Raw genomic sequence first — 23,697 nt, forward strand, 5'->3', positions numbered from 1 at the left:
CTGCCCGCCTTCGCGCATGTGCAACACCTCCCCGCCTCCCCTCCTTCCCGCGGCACGTCGCGCGCCAGCGGGTGGTGGGGTTTCCGCTTCCGGCGCGCCTCGCTCTGGTCCCTGCGGCTGGCGGCCGAGCCTTGTGCCTCCGCCATATTGTCTGTGTGCGGCCGGCGGGCGGGCGGTGAGCGGGCGGCCGCGGCAGGTACCGGCGGGCCCCGGCGGCTCCGGCGCTTCTCCCGGGGCTCTGCGACGGGCAGAGAGGATGGGACGGCGGGGGATAGGCGCCGCTGTGGCTTTTCGCGCTCCCCGCCCCGCTCCGGGCACAGTGTGGGCCGAGGGGTTGGGGTCGCCCCTGAAGAGAGCTGGGCCGTGGCGGGGGCCCGGCTGGGCGCCGCTGAGGGGAGCGAGAGCGGTGGGGGAGCGGGTAGGGCCTGGCGCGGCGGGAGGGGCAGGGCAGGGCCGGCCCCTGTTGCCCGGGGAGGTTCTGCGCCTCCGGGGAAAGCGGGGCCCAGGGCGGTATGGGGCTGCCCGGTTGTGGCCGGCCCGTGGTCCTTGCTTCCCCCTCCCCCCCCTCCCGCCGCCTACCGCGCGGAGTGGGCAGGGCTCTGTGGGAGACCGTCCCTCCCATCCCCCCGTCTTTTCGGCGGTTTAGGTGGTCGTTACCTGAAATGCTCCGTCTCTCTTTTCTCCGACTAAAGTTAGCGGGGGAACGCCAGGGTTAAGGAGGGGCCTCCATCTACCCCCCCGCCCCGGTGCTGGAGCTCGGCTCTGGGCCGCCCTGGCCGCAAGGCAGGCGGTTCGCAGGGCCTCCCCTCCTCCTGGAGCAGCAGTGGTCAGTTTCGCCCTTGCTGTAATTTAGTTCAGTGCACCTTGGGGCAACGGGCTGCGTGGCTGTTGGTAAAATATGCTTTGTAAACGAAAGGGCAGATAAGATTATGAAACCCTATGCATGTTATTTGTTAGATTATTCTTTCTTACTAAGGGCTTTGGGTACAACCAATAAAGTTTGGATTATAAACACTTAGTCACTGATATGTTTTCTGCTGGCAGCAGTGGTTGATGTATGCTGAGGCTCGTAAGGGTATGTGTATCCCTTTTGCAGACTGTGTTTATGGGACCTGAGTCTGTGTTGCAGGGCAGGCATTTGCATTGTGCTGGTATCTTGCACCAGAGGAGGCTGTGCTGGCATAGTTGTGTGCTGTCTGAGTCTGCTGCAAGGCTGGGGGCTTGTGGAGCTGCTCTTTGTCTCTTTGCATGCTTCACATGTGCTTACCTGACTCTTGCAAGCCTGGCCAACAGCAGGCTTTGTAAATTACTTGGGAAGTTGGTTGTGTGGTCTTTGGAAGTTGGCATTTGCTGCAGATGGCTGGTGCCATGTCTTTGTGGAGGCTTTGAGGGCTTCTCTGGGTGCATGGGGACAGCAGTGATGCTTCCTTCAGGTAGTGTTGCAGTTTGTGCTCAGAAGGCTCTCTTATTAAAACTGTAGTAGTTGTTCAGAATATTTGGTCTTGAAGAGAGCTGGTGTTCATGTTGTGTTGCCAGTCAGCTTAGGTGTTGGAGGTGAGTCTAATGGCATGGCTTTGGCTGTAGCATATGTAGGAACAGTGAAATTGCTCATCTTGTATGTTCATGTTGGTACGATGGAGAAAAGGGCAAAGCTGCTCAGAGAGGGGAGGCTATATTTCAGAGGACAGTACACAGGATCTGAGGAAAGTGTGGAGCAGAGGGTGCTTGATCAGCTCCTTAATTAGCTCTAGAACTAGGGTAATGGGCTGGTTCTTATAGCACAATGCTGTGCCTGGGTAAAGCACATCAGCAGTGAGATGTCCTTCGTGGAGACACAAACTGTGTCTGTACTTGGAGAGGAAAAAAAAGGTGGAATAGCTGGCTGGAAGTCCCACAGTTTGGGTGCCTCCTGGCAGAGGAGGGTTTATCGTACAGATACTGGCCTTCATGTTGCTCTGGAGACACTGGATCTCCAGTGGTAGGCAGTGATCCATACATCCTGGCACTGGAGAGATTTCCTTTGTTTTGCCCTTTCTCTGTTACTTGGTGGTGTTATTTCTGTCGTTGATGTGTTTGTCACTGTCTTCTGGTCTCAGTGTGGGCAGCAGCAGAGTTCAGTGTCCTGCAGCCTGCTTTGTTGGGTGCTGCCTGTGAGGAGTTGAAATGGGATTGGGGTCTGCACCCTGGAGTAAAGGAGGCAACATTGCTCTTTCCTTTGCTATTACCGAGACCAGGAAGATGTAGGAGATATTACTGGATAGGCAGGTAACGTACTGTGCTGGGGTTAAGCCATGGCTGGGGAGTGTGGAAGAGTGTGATGAGTGATGCTGGAGAAGAAAGCACATACTTACATGTGGCTGATTCAGAGCAGGTTCTGGTTGTGGCAGGGCACATGGATTCATGGTTTGAGGAGAAATGGATTCTGTTGGAAATACGGTTCTTCAGAAGAGGGACAGTAAAACTGGCAGTAGGTTCTAGCAAATTTGGGGGAAACTGGATCAAGGAATATTTTGTGAAACTTAGTGGAGTTAAGTCTTTTGAAGTGTCAGTTAATGGTACTCATTTGCTTGAGAAAAGGTGATGCAAAGTGAGAGCAATAATGCAAGCCAGTGAGTGGAGATTACTGGGGAAGAATCTGGAAAAAGTAGTTTCCCAAAGGTGCGACAAAATCACTTTAGTAGAAGAGTTTTCAGGCATTTTTCAATGCCTGAAACAGATTCCTGGTAGGAACACTGGGAGGTCAGACACCAAAAGATGGCAATAGACTTGTGGATTTGTGGAGACAGAAACTGTGTTTCTAGAATGATGAAAGGAACAGGGAGGTAACTTCTCCCAGTTGCATGAAATGTCAATCTCCTTACCATTTCCACTTGATTTTTTTCTTCATTTTCTCCTTACAGAACTAATTTTCTCTTTCTATCTTTCCTCATGTCCTCTAAGGAATAACGGCACAGAAGACAGGAGAGCAAATGGGTGACGCTGTGCTGCTGTGATAAATTTCATGTCACATTTCTGAAGGGGCAGGGTTTTATTTCTGGGTTACCAGACCTGTCACCTCCATGGCTTGTCAGTTTTGAATTGCATACATTGAGTTATCTGGTGTGTGAACTGCTGAGGTGAGGTTGGTGCCATCTTGGATTTTCTTGTCCTCTGAGGGTCTTAAGAGAATAAACCCCCCAGGTTTTGAGATCAGAGGGGACTTAGTTTCACTGCAGCTGTCACCTGCTTTTGATTGGAAGATGACTCTTGGATAATTCACCCGAGCTTGGATATCTCCTTCTAGGGGCTTCCAAGAGCTGACTTTCCTGGAATTTATGGAACCTGATTGGAGAAAAGATGTTCTCCTTTGGATCTAGAAAACCCACTTTGAAAAGGAGACTGCAGCTGTGTAAGCTGGTGTTAGTTCTGGTGATGAAAGCAGAGTGTTTTACAGCGTTTCTTGGACCCCATCTAAACTTGACATTGAGGTGCCCAACCTGTCTGTCAGTAGGAGAGATAAATCAGGAATGGGATTGTTGATGTTCTTGTAGGTTCAGCAGTTCAAGGGTATCTCCTGTTGGTCAGGCCTCAGCAGTGGAGGAGCAGTGAAGCGAGCCTGACACGAGTCGTACCTGCTCCTTTGGCCTGGCTGTTCTGGGCAGCTTAATTCACACAGATCATTTCACTGTGCACTTCTTGCTGATGGCTGGGAGACTGAAGAGCAGAGGGGAGACCTTGGAGCTCTTTGTGAACCCAGGACAGCTCTAGCCCAGACTCGTATTTGGAAAGTTCTGATTTCAATAATTTCAATTTTCCACAGAACTTCTTTCTGTTTGAGAGTAGACTGTGACCTCACTGTGATTGATTTCCAGAATTTTAAGAAATACTACAATTTGCTTTCTGAAGCAGGCCGCCCGGCTACTTAATCTAATGGCTGGATTATATTTTAGCAATTTTTTCACCAATAATGTGCATTTGATGGAAATGGGAAATCATTGTGGGCTTTGGCGGCAAGCTCCACTTGGGTAGTTGTGACTTCAGGTATTGCAGCACTCCTAGAAAAACAAAACTGCTCTGTTGGTTTTGTGGAGAAGCAGAGCTCTGCCTTTCCACCTTGAGGAGCACCCGTGGGGTGAAGCAGTCTGTACATGAAGCAAAGTGTCGGGAGAGTCCGGCGTGCTCCGTGGTGTTAGCGCAGAATTGCATGCCAGAACTCGCTTACTCTGGGTGGGAGAGGTCTGGCCACAATGTGAAGTACCTCCAGAAGTCATCCTGCATGTCCAGGGTGATGTACGGTACCGCTCCCGCGGGCTCCTCGCCTTGGAGGAGGCGCTTCCACAGCGAGCACGTCCCTGCATGCGGGAGCCATCACTATGTCTTTATTTTTAGTGTTCTGAAAATGGATCAGCATGGATGCGCACAACAAATTAATTTCTGGTATAGAAAAGCGAGTGCTTCTGCGGTGCTCCTTTTCTTACAAGTTTTGTCGGGGATTTCTCTGGCTGTTACCGGTGTGCTGTTAAATTTCAGCTTTACCTTCTGCAGATTCCACAGCGCTGATGATATTCCAGAAGGAGAGGGAGGTCTCCTTGCTTGCTGACAAAGTTGTATAGCGTCCACATTAGCATCAGCTGAGTTACAAATTAAAAGCTACAAGTTCTGGCATTCCAGAACGTACATCTAACAAGGCACAACAATTTTTCCTCTTCCTAAGCCATGACTTAATGCTGCCCAGTGGCCTTAGCGGGCTGTTGCAAGGGAAGAAGAGCAATGCTGGGAGATGGACAGGCTCGTCCCTGCATGGACTGCCAGCAGTGTGGCTTGGCTTAGCGTGGCAAAGGTAGGTTCAGCACTCATATCCCTGCTGGGTTACACAGAGTGATGAATGCTGTGTCCACGAGGCACTGGTTAGTCTCCGAAGCACTGGTGCAAAATACAAAATCTGAATGGCGTGCCTCTCAGTTGGTGTTTTGACATCACCTGCCATGTCTGGGAGAGCAGCTGTGTCTGGCTGTAGCTGCATAAAGTGAGCATGTGCTGTGCTGCGTTAGAGTAGCCAGTACATGATAGAAAGTGACTTCTGGAGTTTAAGAAGTGTTTTTTTTTTTTTCCCTTTGATTTTCTGAGTGATTGTAGCTAGGTATGTCTCATGCTAACAACATCAAATTTCTAGAGAACGATGCTGGAACTATTTCAGACAGGGAGCTGCCTTGAGTGTCCCTTCCCCAGCCCTTTGGATGCCAGCTGAACTGCAGAGATGGCCCGTGGTGGTGCACTGCCTGCTTGATGGGAGCAGCTGATCACAGGGATTTCCTGAAGACATAGTTACGTGCCATACAAACGGGTTTACCCTCTGGCTTTGGTAACTTTTCCTGCCTCTAGGAATCACCTGATCAGGTTGATGGAAAAACAAGTCACTTTTACAGGCAGCAGGTTCTGTTTGGTTGTCAGAATTCTAGCTAAATCACGCCGCACATGAACTGCGGGAGTCAAATCAGCTGAGCCATGGCGCTGTCAGTACTCTGCATACTAATTAATGTGGAAAACAACTGTGTCACTTAGTGGTAATTGCAAAGGAAGAACTTTCCGGAGGATGCTGCCAGTTGACCTGATGTCAGCTGGGAAGAGCCAGTGGTGATGCTGAAACATTCCCCTTTCTGTGCTTTCAGGAAAAATCCCGGGTTTTGCTAAGACCTCAGAAGTGGTAATTTTGGTCATTGACTTCTTGGAAAATATTGTCCAAAGCTCCAGCAGTAAGAGCTTCATTTTATAGGAATGCGCCTAGAAGAGAAAGAATCACTTTACTCTGTGTTGAAGTCCTTGCAAGCAATCTTGCTTTGAAATGCTCTGAATAAAAACAAAATAAACCCTATATTCTGTGTTGCAGCCTGTCACCTGCCCCAGGTAGCACACAGCCCCGGCTGTCCCTGACGGTGAGGCAGAACTCCTCCTCTTCAACCCACCCAAGTGCCAAGAGATGCCAGCAGCAGAGGATTGTCAACACGTTTTGGTTTGCTGTGTGCACGGGTTTGGCTGTTTGTGGCTACACTTGGAGCTGTTTTTTTTTGCTGTCTGTTCCGAGTTAGGCTTGTAGCCATTTTTATTTGATTGTGTCATGAATGTGAAGTGATGGCAGTAACAATACCCGCCCTGTTTGAGGGGGCAGGGAGCCGCAGCAGGAGGAGCTGCCGCCCTTCGCGCTCCACTGTGAGGGCCCGGGAATCTCGCCCGCGTTGCTGGCTGCTGCGGCTCATTCCAAATGGTGGTTTTGTGTTGGGAAAAGCTTTCCCTTTGCTCTTTGTGCTGTGAACTAGCTCGGCTCTTCAGATATGAAGGGGGGTCCGTGATTTGATGGGGTGGGTGGGAAGAGAAGAACTTTCAAAGTTGACTGGCTGTTCTGTATGGAATCCCTTAGGAGATGCAGTGAGGAACGTTCCAGTCACTGGCAGCCTCCTGCTGCTGGAGAAAATCCCAGCTCCTTTGGCCCAGGTATAAGTGCAGTTGCCAACACAGGAGTTTTGCAAAGGACACTTGTCCAACTAGGCTGAGATTCTGGAAACCTGTAGACGATCTGTGTAAGCACTTCTAAAATGCTGTTGCTATGGCTCTGAACAACAATGAAAGCTAACTGTGACGGAGCTGCTGATGCTGCCGGAGCACCCTGGGGCCTGTCAGACATGGGATGCTGCTGGCACCATTTGTAAAAAGCAGGAGAGCTGAGGTGTGCCCCGGGCTGTGGAGTTGCAGTAAAACTGTTCCAATGATCGGTCCTGTGACTTCCATTTGATTGAGGCCCACATTATGAGGGATTACTTCTTCATTGGCAGAAGCTGCAAGGAATTCAGGGGAGGAATTAGTAACACGGGTAAAGGAAGAGCCAGTCTCAGTTTTAGGACATTGTTAGTACAGAATTGCTCCAAGATGTTTCTTAGCCTGTCATCTTTTTTTCCCTAATGACTGGTCATGTCCTACCTCGAATTAAATCACAACTATTCCTGTTTCTTTTTTAAGATAATGTTTGAGGTCCTTATGCATTAGATTTATTATTTCTCCAGGGCCGGACACAAGCAGCTATTTAAAAGAAATCTGGAGAGTAATTTTGTTGGAAACATGTCGTTAGAGCAGGCTGCGCTGTTCCAGAAAAATACCAAGAGAAAAGTTTTTGGTTTCAAACCGAAGCTTTCTTTCGACTCAATTAGATGTTAAAAATCTGCTTCCCGGTTGATATTGTCCCTTTAGTAGGTAAATGGGTTTCAGGAAAGGATGTAAAATGTCAGTTCTGTTTATCCAGGCTCATTTCTATTTCGGCTATAAAATCACAGAGAAATATAGGCTGCAAGGGACTTCTGGAGGTCATCTGTTCCATTCTTGTATTGCTGCGGTTCCAGTATTGTGAAAATACAGAAATCAGATTTCTGTTGTGAGATAGAGCATATGTTTTTTATAAAGTTGGTTACTGTTGTTTCTTCCTTTAAAGTTAAGCTGGGATTTGAGTAATGTTGGCTGTCAGTAGGTTGTACTACAGTGTTTCAGCTTATCTTGGTCTTTTAATTTCAGCAGCATCTACCCAGTACTAGATGTTCTCCAAACACTACGGAAGCAAGTACTCCTCACTGGAAGACGTTACAGGCAAGGAGTAGATGGGCTATGTGAAGGAAATAACCAATTTTATCTAATCATTGGAATGCTTCCTCCCACTAACAAAGCACATTCTATACTTAGGATTTCAGAAGTTGGGCTTGAGCCATTTTCTCTGAAAGGTAATGTCTCTCTGGTAAGCAGGGTTAAAGGAGTGGTGTAACCTCTGATTCCAGGCTGCTCACAGTAATACTGCCTATCTCGACTGGTTGAGGGCTTTTTTTCCCCAGGATGAACTGGCTGTTGTCTGTCTTAACCCACTGACAGCTTTAGTTAGTCGCACTTGCAGCTTATAATAAGCTTACGTGGGGAAAGTAGAAGTGAGAGGGAAGTGTGCAGACCTGTATGACCAATCTGTGCGTCCAGCTTTCTGCCTGGGGGCAGGAGGAGGTTGTCTGGCGCGGTCTGTCTGGACTTGGCAAAGTGATAGAAATATTTTCTTGGCTCTTTGGGTTTGGCGTGGGGCAGCTCAGGGCTTCTCTTAGCCCTTTGGTAGAATGTTCTCTGCTGACTCCGCGTAAGTTCAAGTGAGTCACCTGCACTGACTTTGTGATATTGAACAGAGGGGACCGAGTTCTCTCTCATCTGCCTGGGTGACACCGAGCCAGCAGTGTCCTGCTTGCTGGGACAACGAGAGCGAGCTGTGCTGTGAGCAGTAGCCCGCAGGCAGGACAGTGTCAAGTGATGCTTATGTTTGTGGGTGCCTTATTTATACTCCAAGCCTTCTCCACAAAGGTCATTGCTTGGGTAGTACTTGGAGTTCCCCAGGACAACAGTCTTCTGGGAAGCTCTTGGCTTCCAGCTCACTAGGAGCCTGTACGTGCGCTGCGTCATACTGCTGCAGATTTTTAGGTTTCAGGTTCTGGCTGTGTACTGGAGAGGCACTCCATGTTAAAAGCGTTGCCTTTAAGAGGAGGAAAAACAAATCCAATCCCTTGGTTATTTCTGACTTAAAAAAAAAAAAAAAAGGAAAAAAGATGAATTTTACTAGAGGCTAGGTAGGTGTGTTTCTGCTGATTTGCATAATTTCTTACCTATGTTTTGGTGCCACTTGCTCAGAGTGATACAGCTGGGAGGGTGGAAAGCAAAGGAAATCCCTCTCCTGGTTGCACATTGGTGATGTAGGTAAGGATGCTTCATGAGAAATGAAGTCTTCCGTGGGGACAGGGGTTGCCATAGGGATTAGAGTAACACTGCCAAGATGCTGAATTTCCCTTCTTAAAAAGGGGGAGTTTTCTAACAGTGATTTAAATTAGAGAATTAAAAAGCTTTAAAAATCAAATTCAAAGTAAACTTTGGGACTCTCTTTACTGTTTTGCTGAACTTCAGGCACAAAAGGTAGCTCACCAGGGCATTTTCATGGGCTCGGGCAATGGGCATAGAGGAATTCAATGGGTTAGAGGAATTCAAACTCTGAAGAGCAGGTCTCTTTTAATTAGCAGACCCGGCAGTGACGTTCCTATATGGTGGCAGCACTGCTGTGCCAATCCCTTGACTTTGACTCTCAGGCCCTCCCATGGAGTACTTAGCAGCAGCACGCACTGCGCGGAGTTTGACCCTGTTCTCACCACTCTTCTGTATGCAGGATAAGCAGGGCCCTGTGGTGCTGAGTGAGCAGATTGCTGGCTTACTAATACTGGTGTACCATGTTTAGGAGCAGGCCTATGTGCAAAAACCAACTGCTGGAACTGCTAGACCCGCTTGGGTTCACCGCCATGCCAACACCCTCCTACAACTTCTGCCCCAGGGGCTGGGGCGGCACAACTGGAGCAGAATAGCTGCTCTGTGTCCTTGCACTGCCAAGGCAGAGCACTGGGCAGCGAGTGCCAGGCGGGTGACTGAAGGCTTTGTGTTCCTTGCTGACCTGCTCTATTGCCTACAGACTTGTGGTTCTGTTTCTTAGCTACGCACTTCAGCTTTACCCGAGAAATAACAGTTGTTTTTTTTTTATTTTCCAGCGATGCGTTTTGTTTTCATGAGTCCTTGAATGCTTTTGCTTTGCTTGCCCTATCGCCCCAAACGTTTCAGCATCACATGGAGGCAGTAAGGTTAGCTCCAGCTCGCAGTCAGCCAGCTGGTGGCACTTAAGCACCAGGTTCCTGTCTGCCAGCAGAGGACTGATGACAGCAAAGCTTCTGCCTAGGTACAGGAGGTGCTACATTCCTGTCACTGCACTCTAGCATAGGAACTGCTGTCTTACTGCCATGTCGCTGTGGGTTCGGTTCTGTGGATGGAGGATTTGGTCTGTTTGGTCTGCTTTTGTTGCAGGTTCTTTGCCGCTTCTGAAAGGAGTGCCTGAATTGGGGGGCACAAGTAATGGTGGAGGTGCGACCTGGTGGCTGAACTTTGCAGCCCAGTACTGGTGTGCCTCCAGATGATGAGAAACTCTGATGAGATACAGAGGTTACTTCTTTCCCATTGTGAGGGTGGTTGCCGTTCTTTGTGGTGATCAAGACAACGCTAGTCACAGCAACCTTACCTACAACCGAGGTTACTTTTGGTGGTCCAAATAATAAATTATTCTATGATGCTGTCATTTATGCAAGAATTAACAAATGGCATGTTCTGTTTGGATTCTGACTGCAGTAATACAGTTTAGCTGGTTGAATAAGCTCAGGACGCTCATCTCATTTAGGTGTAATTGCTACTTGTACTATATACTTTATACCTTGAAACTGCATGACAGTTATTTATCCTTCTTTGTCCCCTCTGTCAGAGAATTTGGGTTCACTGCAAGATTATCCCTCTGCAGGGATAGTGAATACAAAATACATGCATGTTCCTTAGCACTTAGAGTAGAGGGAGCGAGAAGCTTTCAGGCGAGGTAAGTTTGTATATGTAAGTAATTGTGTTTGCTTTAAAACCAAATTATCTTTACAGATTATCTCCTTTCCACTTAAAGAGCAGTAGATGGTAATGCCTGCCTTCATAATTAGGCACTGTGTGTGCCATTCTTAGAAGCTACAGTTGATTTCCTGAAAAAACCTTCTCTGAGCAGTCTGTTACAACAGAGCTTGTGCTAGGCTACAGCTACACGACAAGAAAATATCTGCTCTGAAAATTGATCTATCTTTAGATAATGAGATTGATTTCTTCATTATTTTTTTTTGCCTGCTGAAGCAGTGATCTTGCTGGGTGATGTGGAACAATCGTGTTCTTTGTTGATACTGATTGTGCTTAAAAATTAGAATTGCTCCGTCATCCGTCATGCACTAGGTTGCCTGTACTTGCAAGTTGCACTTGATGGTCCTTGTGGGACCCTTCCAACTCCAGGTACTCTCTGATTCTATGTGTAGGTCGTTAATTCCCATACAGTGAGGCAAAAAAGCAAGCAGAAGGCCTGCTGGAAGCACGAGGAGATAGGAGAAATAAAAACACGATGATGAAACTTTGAGATTAAATTAACTGCGCAGCGCTGAGAGCGTTCTAGTGAACTTGCGTGTTCTGCTAATGCAGTTTTGGAATACACATCGACTTTCTGAGCGTCTGAGTCATGCCACATAAATGGTTTGAGGTCTTAGATGATTGCTGTCTCATCTATTGAAATGTGTATTTTGTTAGAGGAATAAACATTTTGCCCAGGAATATATATGTATTTTTAGTAATACTTCATCCTGTTACTTCGATGTGCCCCATCCCTTGCTACCAGAAGTCAATCACTCCTCTGTTGCGGCCTTCAGAACAATGCCATGTCCCTTCTCAGCCTGGGGGCTGGATGGCTGCTTCCATGCCTACCTGGAGCTGCCTGCGACAGCATTTGTGTGTCACCAGGTCAAAAAATAGCCCGTGTTACCACGGATAACACTACTAGAGAAGGCTTGGTTAGTCCATGCCAGGAGGAGATGTTGCAGACATTCCTGCATCCACATGTGGGCTGGCTGCTGTTGGAGCTGGAGGAAATAGCGCAGGAGGAGGACTCGTGCCCCCCGGGCTCCCTGCTGCAGACATCAAAGCCATGGGCAGGACGCTGTCAGCAGAGCAGGATTTGACTTCTAGAATTTTCTGCGTATGTGATACATCCTGACAGGCTAAACTAACGGCTGTGAGCAGATTTCTAGGTCTTAGTAATTTCTGATTAATGGTGCTATTGCTTCCTCCTGCCATGCAGTAGTGACATGAAGGGATAAGATCACATAGCAAATAATTCCCATTCATTTAGGTTATAGCCTTGCCCACGGAGGGCTGTTCTGAGACCACAGCCATGCAGTCTCTGCCTTACGCTGCGCACCAAACAGTGCTCTGTCAGACTCTGATACAGCTTCCTTCCTCGTAAGTTATTTTGAAAGCTGACAAAGACATTCTTGTATTTAAATGTTCAATAGTACGTCAGCTTTCACTGGTGGTGAAACATTTGAGGGGTGCAAGGCACTGCTTTTATTCAGGCGGGACAATACATCTGGTATAAAGTCATAGCGCTTGACACTTGGCAGAATGGGGAGCTTTCCTCTGCCTGCTTCTGGCCTACTGAAAAGAAAAAACCATTCTATATGAGGTTTGTAGCATGCTGCATTGCCTTTACTGGTGTGCTGCTCGTAGGTAGCCTGGATTTATAAATGCCAGGAGGCTTGTCCAGAGTCTCAACAATCTGTTAATAAACCATGATTATTGACTTGAAGTTTTTATGCCGCCGTAATATTTGTGCATTCTAATGCTCTTGGGTAAACCTGGTAGGATCACCTGTAGGTGCTGCTTTTCATCCCTCCCTTCAGGACATTGCACCCCATGCAGCGTGTTTGTATTGACAGTATTGGAAGCACGCCCTGAGTTTGGGCTGGGAGGTGATGTGATGGCAGTCCTGCTGATTTAGGTCCCGCTGGTGTTTCCTGCATCCTTTGACCAGGCCTGAGAAAGCAGTGTGCTCTGTGAACAGGTTTTGCCTCTGCGCCAAGGAGCTCATTTTTGCTCAGAGGCACACTTGTCAACCATGATTCCTCTGCAGGGGTAAACTTCCCTGTACATTTGGTCATTGAGCGAGAAATCAATAGTGGCTGGGTCTCATGGCAGGCTGGAAACCAGAGCTGTTCTGCTTGATTAATGTGGTTCTTACAGTAAGTTACTGTTGTCTTAAATATTCAGAAATTAGAGCATGTGTTCGATGAACAGCAACTTCCTTCTCAGTTACTTCAACCAGTCACAATAATGGTGAAATTTAACAGGAGGTTTACTGTAATCCCATCTCAAAGAGGAATAAGTGGAGGTGATAAAACTCGTCTGATGAGATGCTTTTAAGACTTGCAACTCGGTCCTGAAATTCTGCTTTAAATGAAAATTGTCTTTCTAGAAATTGAAACTTCGGGACGTGCTTAATTTCGGTTGCACAGGTGACCTTGTAAGTCTGTCTGCTGTTGGCATCACGGCTTGTTAGTGCACTGCAAGAGGTGCAGGGTGTGCAGACCACGGGGAATGAAGGGTTCTGGTTCTGCACTGACACGAGCTCGCCCAGGGTGGGGAAGGGTTGTGGTAGGTGGCCATTGCCTTTGCTGCAGAGCTGAAGGGAGGAGCCCATGTGCTGATATAGGGCACGCTGTGTTTCTTCCCTTGTAGAATGTTACCTTTTCAACCATAAGTTAGACACTTGGTACTAAAAGTTGCAAGTTGTGTACAGGGTGTTAGTTCTGCTGTTGGGTCCAAGTGGCCTATCCTGTGTGAGGAAGAGCAGACAAATGGTTTTCAGGCCCTGACAAATGATCCCAGGTCTGTGGCTGGGCTCCAGCTTCTTCTTCTCAACAGCTTTTAATGATTAACTTAAATATTTTTATAGTATCTTGAGATTTTAACCTTTGGTTTATTTTCTCTCTGCAGTTGGAAGAACCAGAGGCCTGTCTGAGGCCTTTCTCCTCTGTCCAACTTTGGAGATCGGGTAGCCTCTGGTTTCAGACATCTCATCACTTCCACCCGCCAACCTGTCTGATATGTCGGGACCCGTGCCGAGCAGGGCCAGGGTTTACACGGATGTGAACACACACAGACCCCGCGAGTACTGGGACTACGAGTCACATGTGGTTGAGTGGGGGTAAGTCTGGGGCTGGGCAGGATCCACGTAGGGTCTGGCAGTGGTGCAGGGGGAGCTCTGGCACCTGTGCTGCATTAGGCTTTCTCATGCTCTTTGGCAGATGTCTAGTGTATGTGGCAAGTTAGGATTGCAGCTTTTCTTTGGAATTGCAGAAATACTGAATAGCCTGTTGTGTATCTGAAATCATCTCTTGTCAGAATTTTAAATCCCTGGCAGCGCAAGAGCGTTTTAGTGTCTCCATGAAGAGTTTGGTTTGAATAGGTTTTGATAGGTAGTCAGGAAACTTGTCAACTTGTCCTTTCAGAAAGAAGAAAATGTTTTATCTGAAACAAGCTAAATGGCACTGGGAGTGGGGCTGAAAAGATGTTTCTGATTTGGAGGAGCGAAGAGACTCAGCAAACTGAAGTAGCTACATGTCTCCTTGTGACCTGTTGCTTTTCTCTCTGCAAGGGACTACAAAAGACATCTATGCTCCTTTTTGAAGGAAGGAGGTCTCTAAATCGAACTCATAACTAAACTGTCCAAGAATCAGATGGCAGTGATGCCAGCTTCATGACTCTGTGCTCCTGCTTTCGTAGACAGGGCCCAGGCAGCCCTGTCCTCAGCTTTGCTGCAGTTCCTGCTTTTTGAAATGCGTGCTGTACTGAGCAGAAGTGATTTCTTGTGGCTGGTCTGTTATTAAATGGGCTAGCACTAAAGTTTTTGGTCTTGATAGCTTTATTGATGTTTTCCTAGTGTTATGTTAGGAAAAATGCAGCTCACAAATCTATATAGACCTCTGGAAGGGATAGCTTGAGTTTGCTGAAGTGCAGATGGGCTCACATTACTATTGCAGAAGAAACAACTTCTGGATTGAATTGGGCTTGGACAAAGAGAAACTCCCCGTTCTCTCAGTTTTTAATCATGGCCTTCAGTAGACTGAAGATGCTTGTTAATCCTCCTTGTCTGGAAGGGGAGGCAGTGATTTAGTGTTAAGGAGCACCTTGTAAATTCTGATGGAAATGTCTGAGCTATTTGGAATTCTTTACCTATTTATCTCCACAGAAATCAAGATGACTACCAGCTAGTTCGAAAATTAGGCCGAGGCAAATACAGTGAAGTATTTGAAGCCATCAACATTACAAATAATGAAAAAGTAGTTGTTAAAATTCTCAAGGTGAGCAGGGGTTTGGGGAAACACGAAACCTGTCCTGAGGTGATCGGGAGGCCAGAAAATGCAGCATTTGGTCTAAAATGTCTTGTGTTCTAAAACTGAAATCCTTAAAGTCTGGCTTCGGAGCCTCATTCAGTGAAATAGGCAATCATTGCAACTTCGTAATAAGAAACCACGTGCTTGGTTATTAAGTTAAATCTCTGTCTGTAAGGAATTAACCTTTCTCTTAAAGAAGTCCTGATGTGCACCGTGTTTCTGAACACGTTTTTACTTGGAGCTAGCAAAGTTTTCAACAGCTGACTAAAGAATTCTCACCTCCTTTAACTACCAGAACCCTGGCATGCTTTCATGTGGAATGAAGCCTATAAGCTAGCTGGATTGTTGTCCTTTAAAGCCAGTGATAAAATTCAGAGGCTGCTAACCTTAAATTTTTAATTTCTGCTTTGCATGTTCCATTGCAGATGTAATATTCTTCCAGGCTGAGTTGAGGTCTCCTGGAAACTGGTTGTTCCACAGTCTTGACTGGTGAAATACGTTTGTTTAGCGTGGCCTTTGGGTAGTTGATGGACTTCTCATAGCTACACATTTAGCACATGTCAGTTAACAGATTTTTGACTATCAGAACGTGTTCAGAGATACGATTTCTTGCTGGAATGATTCATAGGTAACTAGAAAGCGTAGCTGTTGGAACTTAACTTGCAAAGGTGCTGATGTATTTTGCTAACTTGCAGTCAGGTACTTTTGTCATCTGTTGTGTCAATCTGCCTCACTTTATGGGGCGCTTTGTCTTACACTTTGGTGTTTTATTTTTCAGCCTGTTAAAAAGAAGAAAATCAAGCGTGAAATCAAGATCTTAGAAAACTTGCGAGGCGGTCCCAATATAATCACTCTTGCAGATATAGTAAAAGATCCTGTGGTGAGTACGGACAGAACATAAAGGGTACCTTGGCTTTATGGGTAAAGTTTGTGTTTCACTTCAGCTCTGATCTGACATTTTTGTTTTCCCCTGCTCTTAAATCCCACTTTTGAATCCCTTAATGAGATCAGCTCTTAATCCGATCAACTTCTTTTAGAGGCCTTTCCCCCCACAGGTCACTTCTGCCCCTCACTCTGTAAGGAAGTAGCAGTGAACTGAGCGGTGTTAATTGGTTCTACAGACAGAGCTGCAGTGGGCTGCAGGCTTTGGCTCTATTCTGTCCGAGGGGAAATTGCAGCTATGCCTGAGGCAGAGGGGTTTTTAGGAATTTGAGGAGTTGGAGGAGTTTAATGTATTATCTTAAATGAAAACAGTTTTTCTCAATGAGACTGAACACTTTTTTCTCTGTTTCAGTCTCGGACCCCTGCTTTGGTTTTTGAACATGTAAACAACACAGACTTTAAGGTATAGTATGAGTTCTGACCTGTGTTTTCTGTTCAGAAGCCACTTGTAATATTCTGGGACAAAACTAATACATAGAGGGAAGGCAGGTTATTTAATCATTTCTTTCCAAAATAACAACTGTCTAAGATGAATGCACTTGAATAGAAGTTTGTATTTAGTTCCTTAGTACCATTTTGCCACAGAAGTTAGAAGGTGAAGATCCAGATTCCTGTGGTATTCTAACCTTCGGAGCAAATTCATCTGTTACCTTGTGGACCATCAATGCCTGTGACAGCTTTACCTGGGCTGGGAGCACTTTCAATCTGTTTGAGACCCAGCCTGCAGGCATAATAAATCGTGCAGTTGGTGGGCTAGTGCTGAGGGAGTTAGTAACAGGAACCAGAGCAGTGTATACCTCCTGAGCACAGCTGGAAGTAAGCTATGTGTGTGATTTGTAAGGGGATAGGAACAGGCTGAATATCTGTGGAATCAGAGTAACTTGGGAAGTGTTCAGTGTTCATTCAAATGGGTTTGGAGCATCACATTAGCTGAGGGCAGAATTGGGTTATTCTGGATTGGCATGGTTGTGATATTTTTCTTTGGTGTTGACCACTGATGGGATGTATTTGTTTCCCACAGCAATTATACCAGACATTAACAGATTATGATATTCGATTCTACATGTATGAGATTTTGAAGGTAAGTTGGGGTTTTGTTATTTCATTGATTTGTTTCTCAGATTTGTACTCAGCTAATCCTTTAGAAATTTATTAAATTTCTTGTCACTAATGGGGGAAAGGGAAGAGAAGGCCTATGAAAGAATTGGTTAGAAAAATAGACGTCAAATCAGTACAGTACCAATTGTTTAGCCTTGTTTCCACAAGAAATTTTAGTCCCTTATTGAGGATAGCAGAGCCCTCATCTGGATACACTGTGAACTCCAGAATTCCAGTTTTTAGGAGTAAGCATGGGAGGTGAAACCAGACAGTTCTTTTGCTGGGAATTCCCTTTGAGAGGGGGCTCTAGAGGTCATTGCAGTGGTCTGTGAGTCTAGTTCTGAATGCATCATTGAACAGTGAAGTCATACTGCCTAGTTAACCTCGGTGTATGCAGAAATACTTGTGAATATGACTGAACTTGAAAGGTTCTTGCAGCTCTGGCATCTGTTTCTTTGTCACTTACAGGCTCTAGATTACTGCCATAGCATGGGAATCATGCACAGAGATGTCAAACCTCACAACGTCATGATTGATCATGAGCACAGAAAGGTACTGTGGGGCAGGGAAGGGTCCTACTTTTCTCTTAGAAAAACAGGGATTCATTTTTGGTATTGCCATGTAGAGGTACTAGCAGACATCTTTGGGGGGGAGTAGGGGGACTGTGCTTCCATCACGTGGAGAAGCTTGAAATGAAATCTTGTGAACCACTTAAGATTTTATGGGTTACGTGTTTTGGTTGGGTTGGTAAGGAGAGATTTTATTTAGAGTGGTTGATGGTCTTGGCGTGCGGAGAATATCTGAACAGATACTCTGATCAATTTCAAATTAACTGAAAAGAGCAAGCTTGTAAATGAAGCTTTCAGCTAACCTCGTAACATGATTCAGTAGGTGGAGAGCTGGCACATCCCTTGATGTTTTTCATTGTTTTCTACCATTTCTAGCTTAGACTAATAGATTGGGGTTTGGCTGAGTTCTATCACCCTGGCCAAGAGTACAATGTCAGAGTGGCTTCCAGATATTTCAAAGGACCTGAACTCCTTGTAGATTATCAGGTAAGAATTACTAGGATTTATCACTGACTTGTATACAGAAAACCTTGACATTTCAAGGTTCAGAAATTCAGGTATTTAGCAACCTGACACTGAAGATGGTCTGTTCTAAAATACATGCAAAAAGCAATGGCTGTAAAGCCACTGAGTTAAACCAGTGAGTCACCTGAGGACTTGAAGAAGAGCTGAACTTTCATCGTGGATGCTGGAATACAAAAGTTGATTTTTTTTTTTTAATCGAGCCTGGTTGTGCAGTGAGGAACAGAAATGAAGCAAAGTCCTTGTGAGAGTAGCTAATACTGTGTGAAGGGTTCATACATGATGAAGATGCATTAATGTATTTGTTCCTGGGGTAATATGGCCATGTTTGTATCTCTGGAGGGAGGGGGACCTGGTAGTTTTGGGAGTCCTTTCTCTGCTTAATTCATTAGAAATTGAATTGTCCTTCTGGTTTTGTACAGATGTATGATTACAGTCTGGATATGTGGAGCTTGGGTTGCATGTTGGCTAGTATGATATTCCGAAAGGAGCCATTTTTCCATGGCCATGACAACTATGATCAGGTGAGAGCTGGTCATGTATGATCTCTGTTCTCTTCTCACAATGAAGATTTTCTACTTACACTTATATCGAGGAATCCAAAGAAGAATTTAAACATTTCTTCAATGGCTTCTATGCTCAGTATGAAGCCATGTTCCTTTTTTTTTTTAACCATGCAAGGCTATCTAATACAGTAAATAGAAATAACTTTGTAGTACTTTGTACTTATGAGCTCCTTGGTATGTATCTGGTAAGAGTTATAACCTTACTTATATTAAGGCTGGTGTGTTCTGGGATATAGAACCACTATTCCTGAGGTTATATTATGTGGAGAGCCTCTGCCCTATCCATCTCCTAAGTGTTAGCTATGTTAGGGTATGCAGCTGCCTCCAGGCTGCTTTGGGTAACAAAGCCCTGACTGAGTGGGGACACATTTCTGGTGCCTACAATTATACATGGGGCAGTCAGAGCTGTGAGATGACCCCATGCCTGCTGGCTGATACTACGTTCAAGCTCACAAGGAATATGGTGCACTGTCTTTATGCTGACTCTGACATTACTGTTCCCTCACAGCAGTGACTTATTTTTCTGTTTGTTCCTAGCTGGTGAGGATAGCCAAGGTGCTGGGAACAGAAGATCTGTATGACTACATTGACAAATACAACATTGAACTGGATCCACGTTTCAATGACATCTTGGGCAGGTGAGCCAAGTTGTGGAGTAGTTCAAAAGTTCATGAGCTCTTGGTAGAGTCAGAGCTTGAAGTAAACAAGAACTTTTGGTTTAGAGAGAACTCCGAGCCAGAATTCTTGAGACCTGTTACTTTGTGCTTTGGATCCCCTTTGCCAGTACTTCCCACGTCCCTTTATCTGCAGATGCGTTTGAGGAAAGAGTTTTAAATGTCATCTAGGTTAATAATTGAGCTGCCAGAGCATAAAGTGTGAAGGGCCAATGCTCCTTCCGGTATTGTAGAAAAAAAGAGTACCCATGGTTCTCAGGATTATCAATTGCTACTGACGGCGTTCACGTATTATTTTCCTCATAGTTATGAGGTCATGTGTGACATGCGGCAAAACTACAAGAAAACAATGTTTGGAGTGTAACAGAAGAGCAGAACCTGGGGCTTCAGGCCTAGACCTTCATTCTAACCTTGTGCTGTCGTGAGCCGTGGCGGCTGTGCCGCCGCGTGGTGGCACGGTGTACTGCTGTGCCGTGCTGCAGTATGGTTCAGTCCCCTTGCTGCCACAACAAGCAGCGACCTGCCTCTGAGATGGGCATCTGTTGCAGGCCTGTCTTTAAAAAGAAAAACAAGTCTGGCACCTGTGTCCTCTGCCTAGCCTGACTTGGGTGTCTCGTTTTCTGCAGACACTCCCGTAAACGATGGGAGCGCTTTGTTCATAGTGAGAACCAACATCTGGTGAGTCCTGAAGCTCTGGATTTCTTAGACAAGCTGTTGCGATATGATCACCAGTCACGACTCACAGCAAGAGAAGCCATGGAACACCCCTACTTCTGTAAGTAGCAGATCTTACAACCGTCTGCTGTTCACGCAGTTCTTCCTCTGCCTTCTTTCCTCTGGGAAATCTCCATTTGAGTAGGTTGTACGGATAGAGCTAAGAATTGCAACGTAAGAAGCCTGTTCTTTGCAAATAGTTGTGCTGGAGCTGAGACTGCTTGTCTCTGAGGTGGATAAGTAGGCCACTGCCATCTACAGCAGCTGAGGAAGCAGTGTTGTGTGCCTGTGTCAGGGCAGTGAATCAGCAGCACTGCATTAAAGAGTCTTTGGTGTTTAACCTGTGCTAATTTCAGCAGGTGTCTGGGTATATCCTGTGTTTGATAAAACCAGGTAACTCTGGTTTGTTGAGAAGCAGGCCCTTTTAAGTCATTTTGTTGCTAAATATGTACCTTAGTCAGTGATGTACTGAGGTCTTGTTTTTTCATGTGGAAATGAACCTTTCACTAGAAAATGTGAAAAATTAATGTTGAAATGCTTGCAGTTTTCCCAGAAACCTACATATTCAGATTTTTGAGAACAGCTGTATAACAACACAAATACTCATATTTGCTCAGTTACTTAATTTTGCTTGGTGCTGAGCTGACTCCTGTAACTAACAAACAACAGTATTATGCTTGTGGCAAATGTTCAGCTGAAATGTTTTGCAAGTATGAGCGTTAGCAAAGCTGAAAGCCATGAAAGAGAGAATTGGAGAAACAGCAAAATTAATTTGTCTAGGTGCACATAAAGGTTGTACCGAACTCATCATGAGGAAAGGCAAAAGTTGAAGTTCCTTCATCTGCTGCAGTAAGCCTGGGAGACAGGAAGGGGGAATGTCTCAGTCCAGCTGGTAGTGCTTTTTACCTGCAGCTGAAAATAGGGAGCAAACTGGACACACCTTATGGAAGGCAACAAGTATCACTTGGACCTTGTTAGAGCTCACAGCTGCGGAATATGGTTGGAGAAACGATTTGTTATAACTTGTGATAATGTTTCTGCTCCCTGCACCCATTTTCTGGGTTTAGTTTTATGAAAGTGTTTGACTTAGAAAGGAGATAACTCTACCATAATTTCAGCTTTTACTACTAAGCAGTCCTGCTGAACTCCAGAGCACATAATTTGGGCAACTTGTCTTTAACTTCTAACTTCTGGATTTTTTAGTTACGTTACCTTTGTACCTTCTTGGGTCCTTTCCAGTGGAGTTGGTGGAAACTTCTGTCTTCCAGTAGATGATGGTTGATATTATTTCTGACGCAGGCAGCTTGCCAGCACTGGCTGTGCACTGAGGTCAGAGGCAGGCAGTGTGCTTCAGCTGCTGTCTGGCAACACAGCTCCTAAGGGTAGTGTGCTCTTCCTAGATCCCATTGTGAAAGACCAGGCTCGGATGGGCTCGTCCAACATGCCGGGTGGCAGCACTCCTGTCAGCAGTGCGAGTATGATGTCAGGTCAGTTCTGCCATTGACTCTTCCTGGTGCATGATGTTTTAAAGTGTTTCTGTGAGCATCCGGGAGGGTGAGTTCTGCAGGTGGGACGTGAGGGCATCTCCTGGAACTGATGACAAAGGCAATGAGGGCTAAAAAGACGTGGGTGGGAGAGAGGGAAAAGAGGCCTCAGTGCAGCCTGACCTGCTTTTCTGGTCTTGTTTTTTATAAAGTGCTTTGCAGGTGGAGTGTCTGGTGGTAGTTGGAAGGACAGTGACTGCTGCATCTGCCCTTTGGTGACACTTAAACATATATACATCTGAGCTTTTTCTCAGAGGCTGCAGAGAGCAGTAAAAGATCTTTACTCTCAGCTTATTTTGGTAGTCCTGAAAATGGAACAAAGTGGCACCAAGCTGACCTGCAAAGATGACTCCTCCTTTAAGGAGCAGCAGAGCTGTCCTGGATATCAGTGCACCTGTTCCACTCTAATTCTTGCTTACCTGTCTCTGTTTCAGGGATTTCTTCAGTGCCAACACCTTCACCCCTTGGACCTCTAGCAGGCTCACCCGTCATTTCTGCCACCACCACCCTGGGGATGCCCGTTCCAGCTGCTGCAGGCGCTCAGCAGTAGTGATGGGTTCTGTCTCCTGCTGCCTGAGCTGAGTCAGGTGGGGAAGAGGTTTTCCCCCTCCGCCTCTCCTCAGGACGCAGCTCGTGCCTGGCAGGGGAAGGGAGGGGATGAACGCTTTGGAGGCACCGTGTCTGAACTGTTGCTTGTGGATTTATAGTAGTTCAGTCATTATATACAAAATTATTATAGGCTGATTTTTCTTTTTTTACTTGAACTTTTCGTAACTCAGGGGATTCCCTGAAAATACCTACAGATGGAATATTTCTTGGACAGTTTCCCCCCCTCCCCCAGTCCCCCCCCCCTAAAAAAAAAAAATACTCTTCATTTAAGAGCAAAGATGAATCAACAGCATTTCCAAGCTATTGCATCCTGCTGGAAATCTCTTCTCTTCATGTTCCCACCATTACTCCTCCACGAGCGTACACCTTGGGGGATCGTGCTGTTCTCCAGAGACTACCAAACCAAGTCTTCATGAGGCAGGGGAGGGGGATTCTTAAAGTACCACTCACTCACTTTAATCCCATAGCCTGCATTTGACTCAGTACACTGAGGAGACAATTCCAGTATGGAGAGGTGGTATAAACCTAAGTAAGTGCAGATAATGTCTAAAGCCCTATTTTGATTGAATCGTGTCTCCTTAGGAGCCAGCCAGAATGCCAACTCACCCCCTTGCATGTAATTTTAGTCTTAAAACATAAAGTGACCGATCCAATTGAAGTCCTTGCCACCTCCTGATAAAGGTGCTGCTTTAGAGTAAGCTGTACTCCGATGAGCACCTTCCTCCTGGAAGGGGAGGGTTCCTGCCATCTCTTGGCTTGGATCTCTGGAATTAGTTTGTTATTGGGTATATTGTTTTTAAATTGTTGATATAGGTTTCAAGCTGGTGGCAACTTAAAGCTGGAAAAATCAGACTGCGCCAAGTCAGATACCACATCTTCACCCACCATCCCCTCCCTCATGTGCCATGTGGTGAGAATACCAGTTACCTCACAGTCTTGTAAATATGCACTGAGAGGAAGGAGCGAGCAGACTTAACTTAAACTGAAATGGTAGATCAGTAATTGTGGACAAATATTATCATTGACAACAAAGAAAAAAGCACCCCTGTTACAGCCCTGCTACCCCTTGCTGTGTATATATACTTTGTCCTTCATATGTGAAAGATCCAGTGTTGGAATTCTTTGGTGTAAATAAACATTTGGTTTTATTTATCGAGGTTAGATTTAAGTTCCCTGTGTAGAGGGCTCACGGGGTGGTGTCACACACACACAGCAGCCCCGTGTGCAGGGGGTGGCTGCGTCCCTCCTCACATCTACCTGGTGTCATTTGTTGTAGCAAGCAGCACAGAGAAGCCTTACAGGAATATCTCACACCCAAGTGTCTCCTGGGAGAAGGATCTTTTGCCATAAAATCAAAAAGCCCCCTCCCCTTCTGCCTTTGCCCTGATGCATGAGGATGTGAGATGTGGAATCAGTTCTTAGTTCTTTGGGTGGTGTTGTCCATGGGAACCAAACCACTGAAAGCATTAGGGGTGTCCTAGGGGCTCTCCTGGAGGGGCTGTGAGCACAAGGGCACCTCTGGGCAATCTCCCATCCTAAAGCCGTTGCAGCAGCTGCTTGTTCTGGGCATGGAGTGTTACAGTTCCTTCAACAAATGGTGAAGGCTTGCCTTTCAGCTCCATCACTCATTTCTTCTTTTT

At 46.1% G+C, this 23,697-nt stretch overlaps 1 protein-coding gene across 2 annotated transcripts; it reads left to right on the forward strand.

Moving 5' to 3' along the window:
- CSNK2A1 (casein kinase 2 alpha 1) lies at nucleotides 40–23,213 on the forward strand. Of its 2 annotated transcripts, none has more exons than XM_021416415.1 (13): nucleotides 40–196; nucleotides 13,420–13,630; nucleotides 14,675–14,786; nucleotides 15,598–15,699; nucleotides 16,114–16,164; nucleotides 16,783–16,842; nucleotides 17,328–17,411; nucleotides 17,804–17,914; nucleotides 18,373–18,474; nucleotides 19,054–19,154; nucleotides 19,817–19,965; nucleotides 21,305–21,391; nucleotides 21,883–23,213. In XM_021416415.1, the coding sequence occupies exons 2-13, from the start codon at nucleotides 13,530–13,532 to the stop codon at nucleotides 21,996–21,998; spliced, it is 1,176 nt and encodes a 391-aa protein (XP_021272090.1). In that variant the 5' UTR covers nucleotides 40–196; nucleotides 13,420–13,529; the 3' UTR covers nucleotides 21,999–23,213. The 2 variants fall into 2 exon arrangements, with proteins under 2 accessions (XP_021272090.1, XP_021272091.1); XM_021416416.1 differs by having other exon boundaries at nucleotides 59–175.

This window comes from Numida meleagris, chromosome 19 (assembly GCF_002078875.1).
Source record: "Numida meleagris isolate 19003 breed g44 Domestic line chromosome 19, NumMel1.0, whole genome shotgun sequence".
NCBI classification, from domain to species: domain Eukaryota; kingdom Metazoa; phylum Chordata; class Aves; order Galliformes; family Numididae; genus Numida; species Numida meleagris.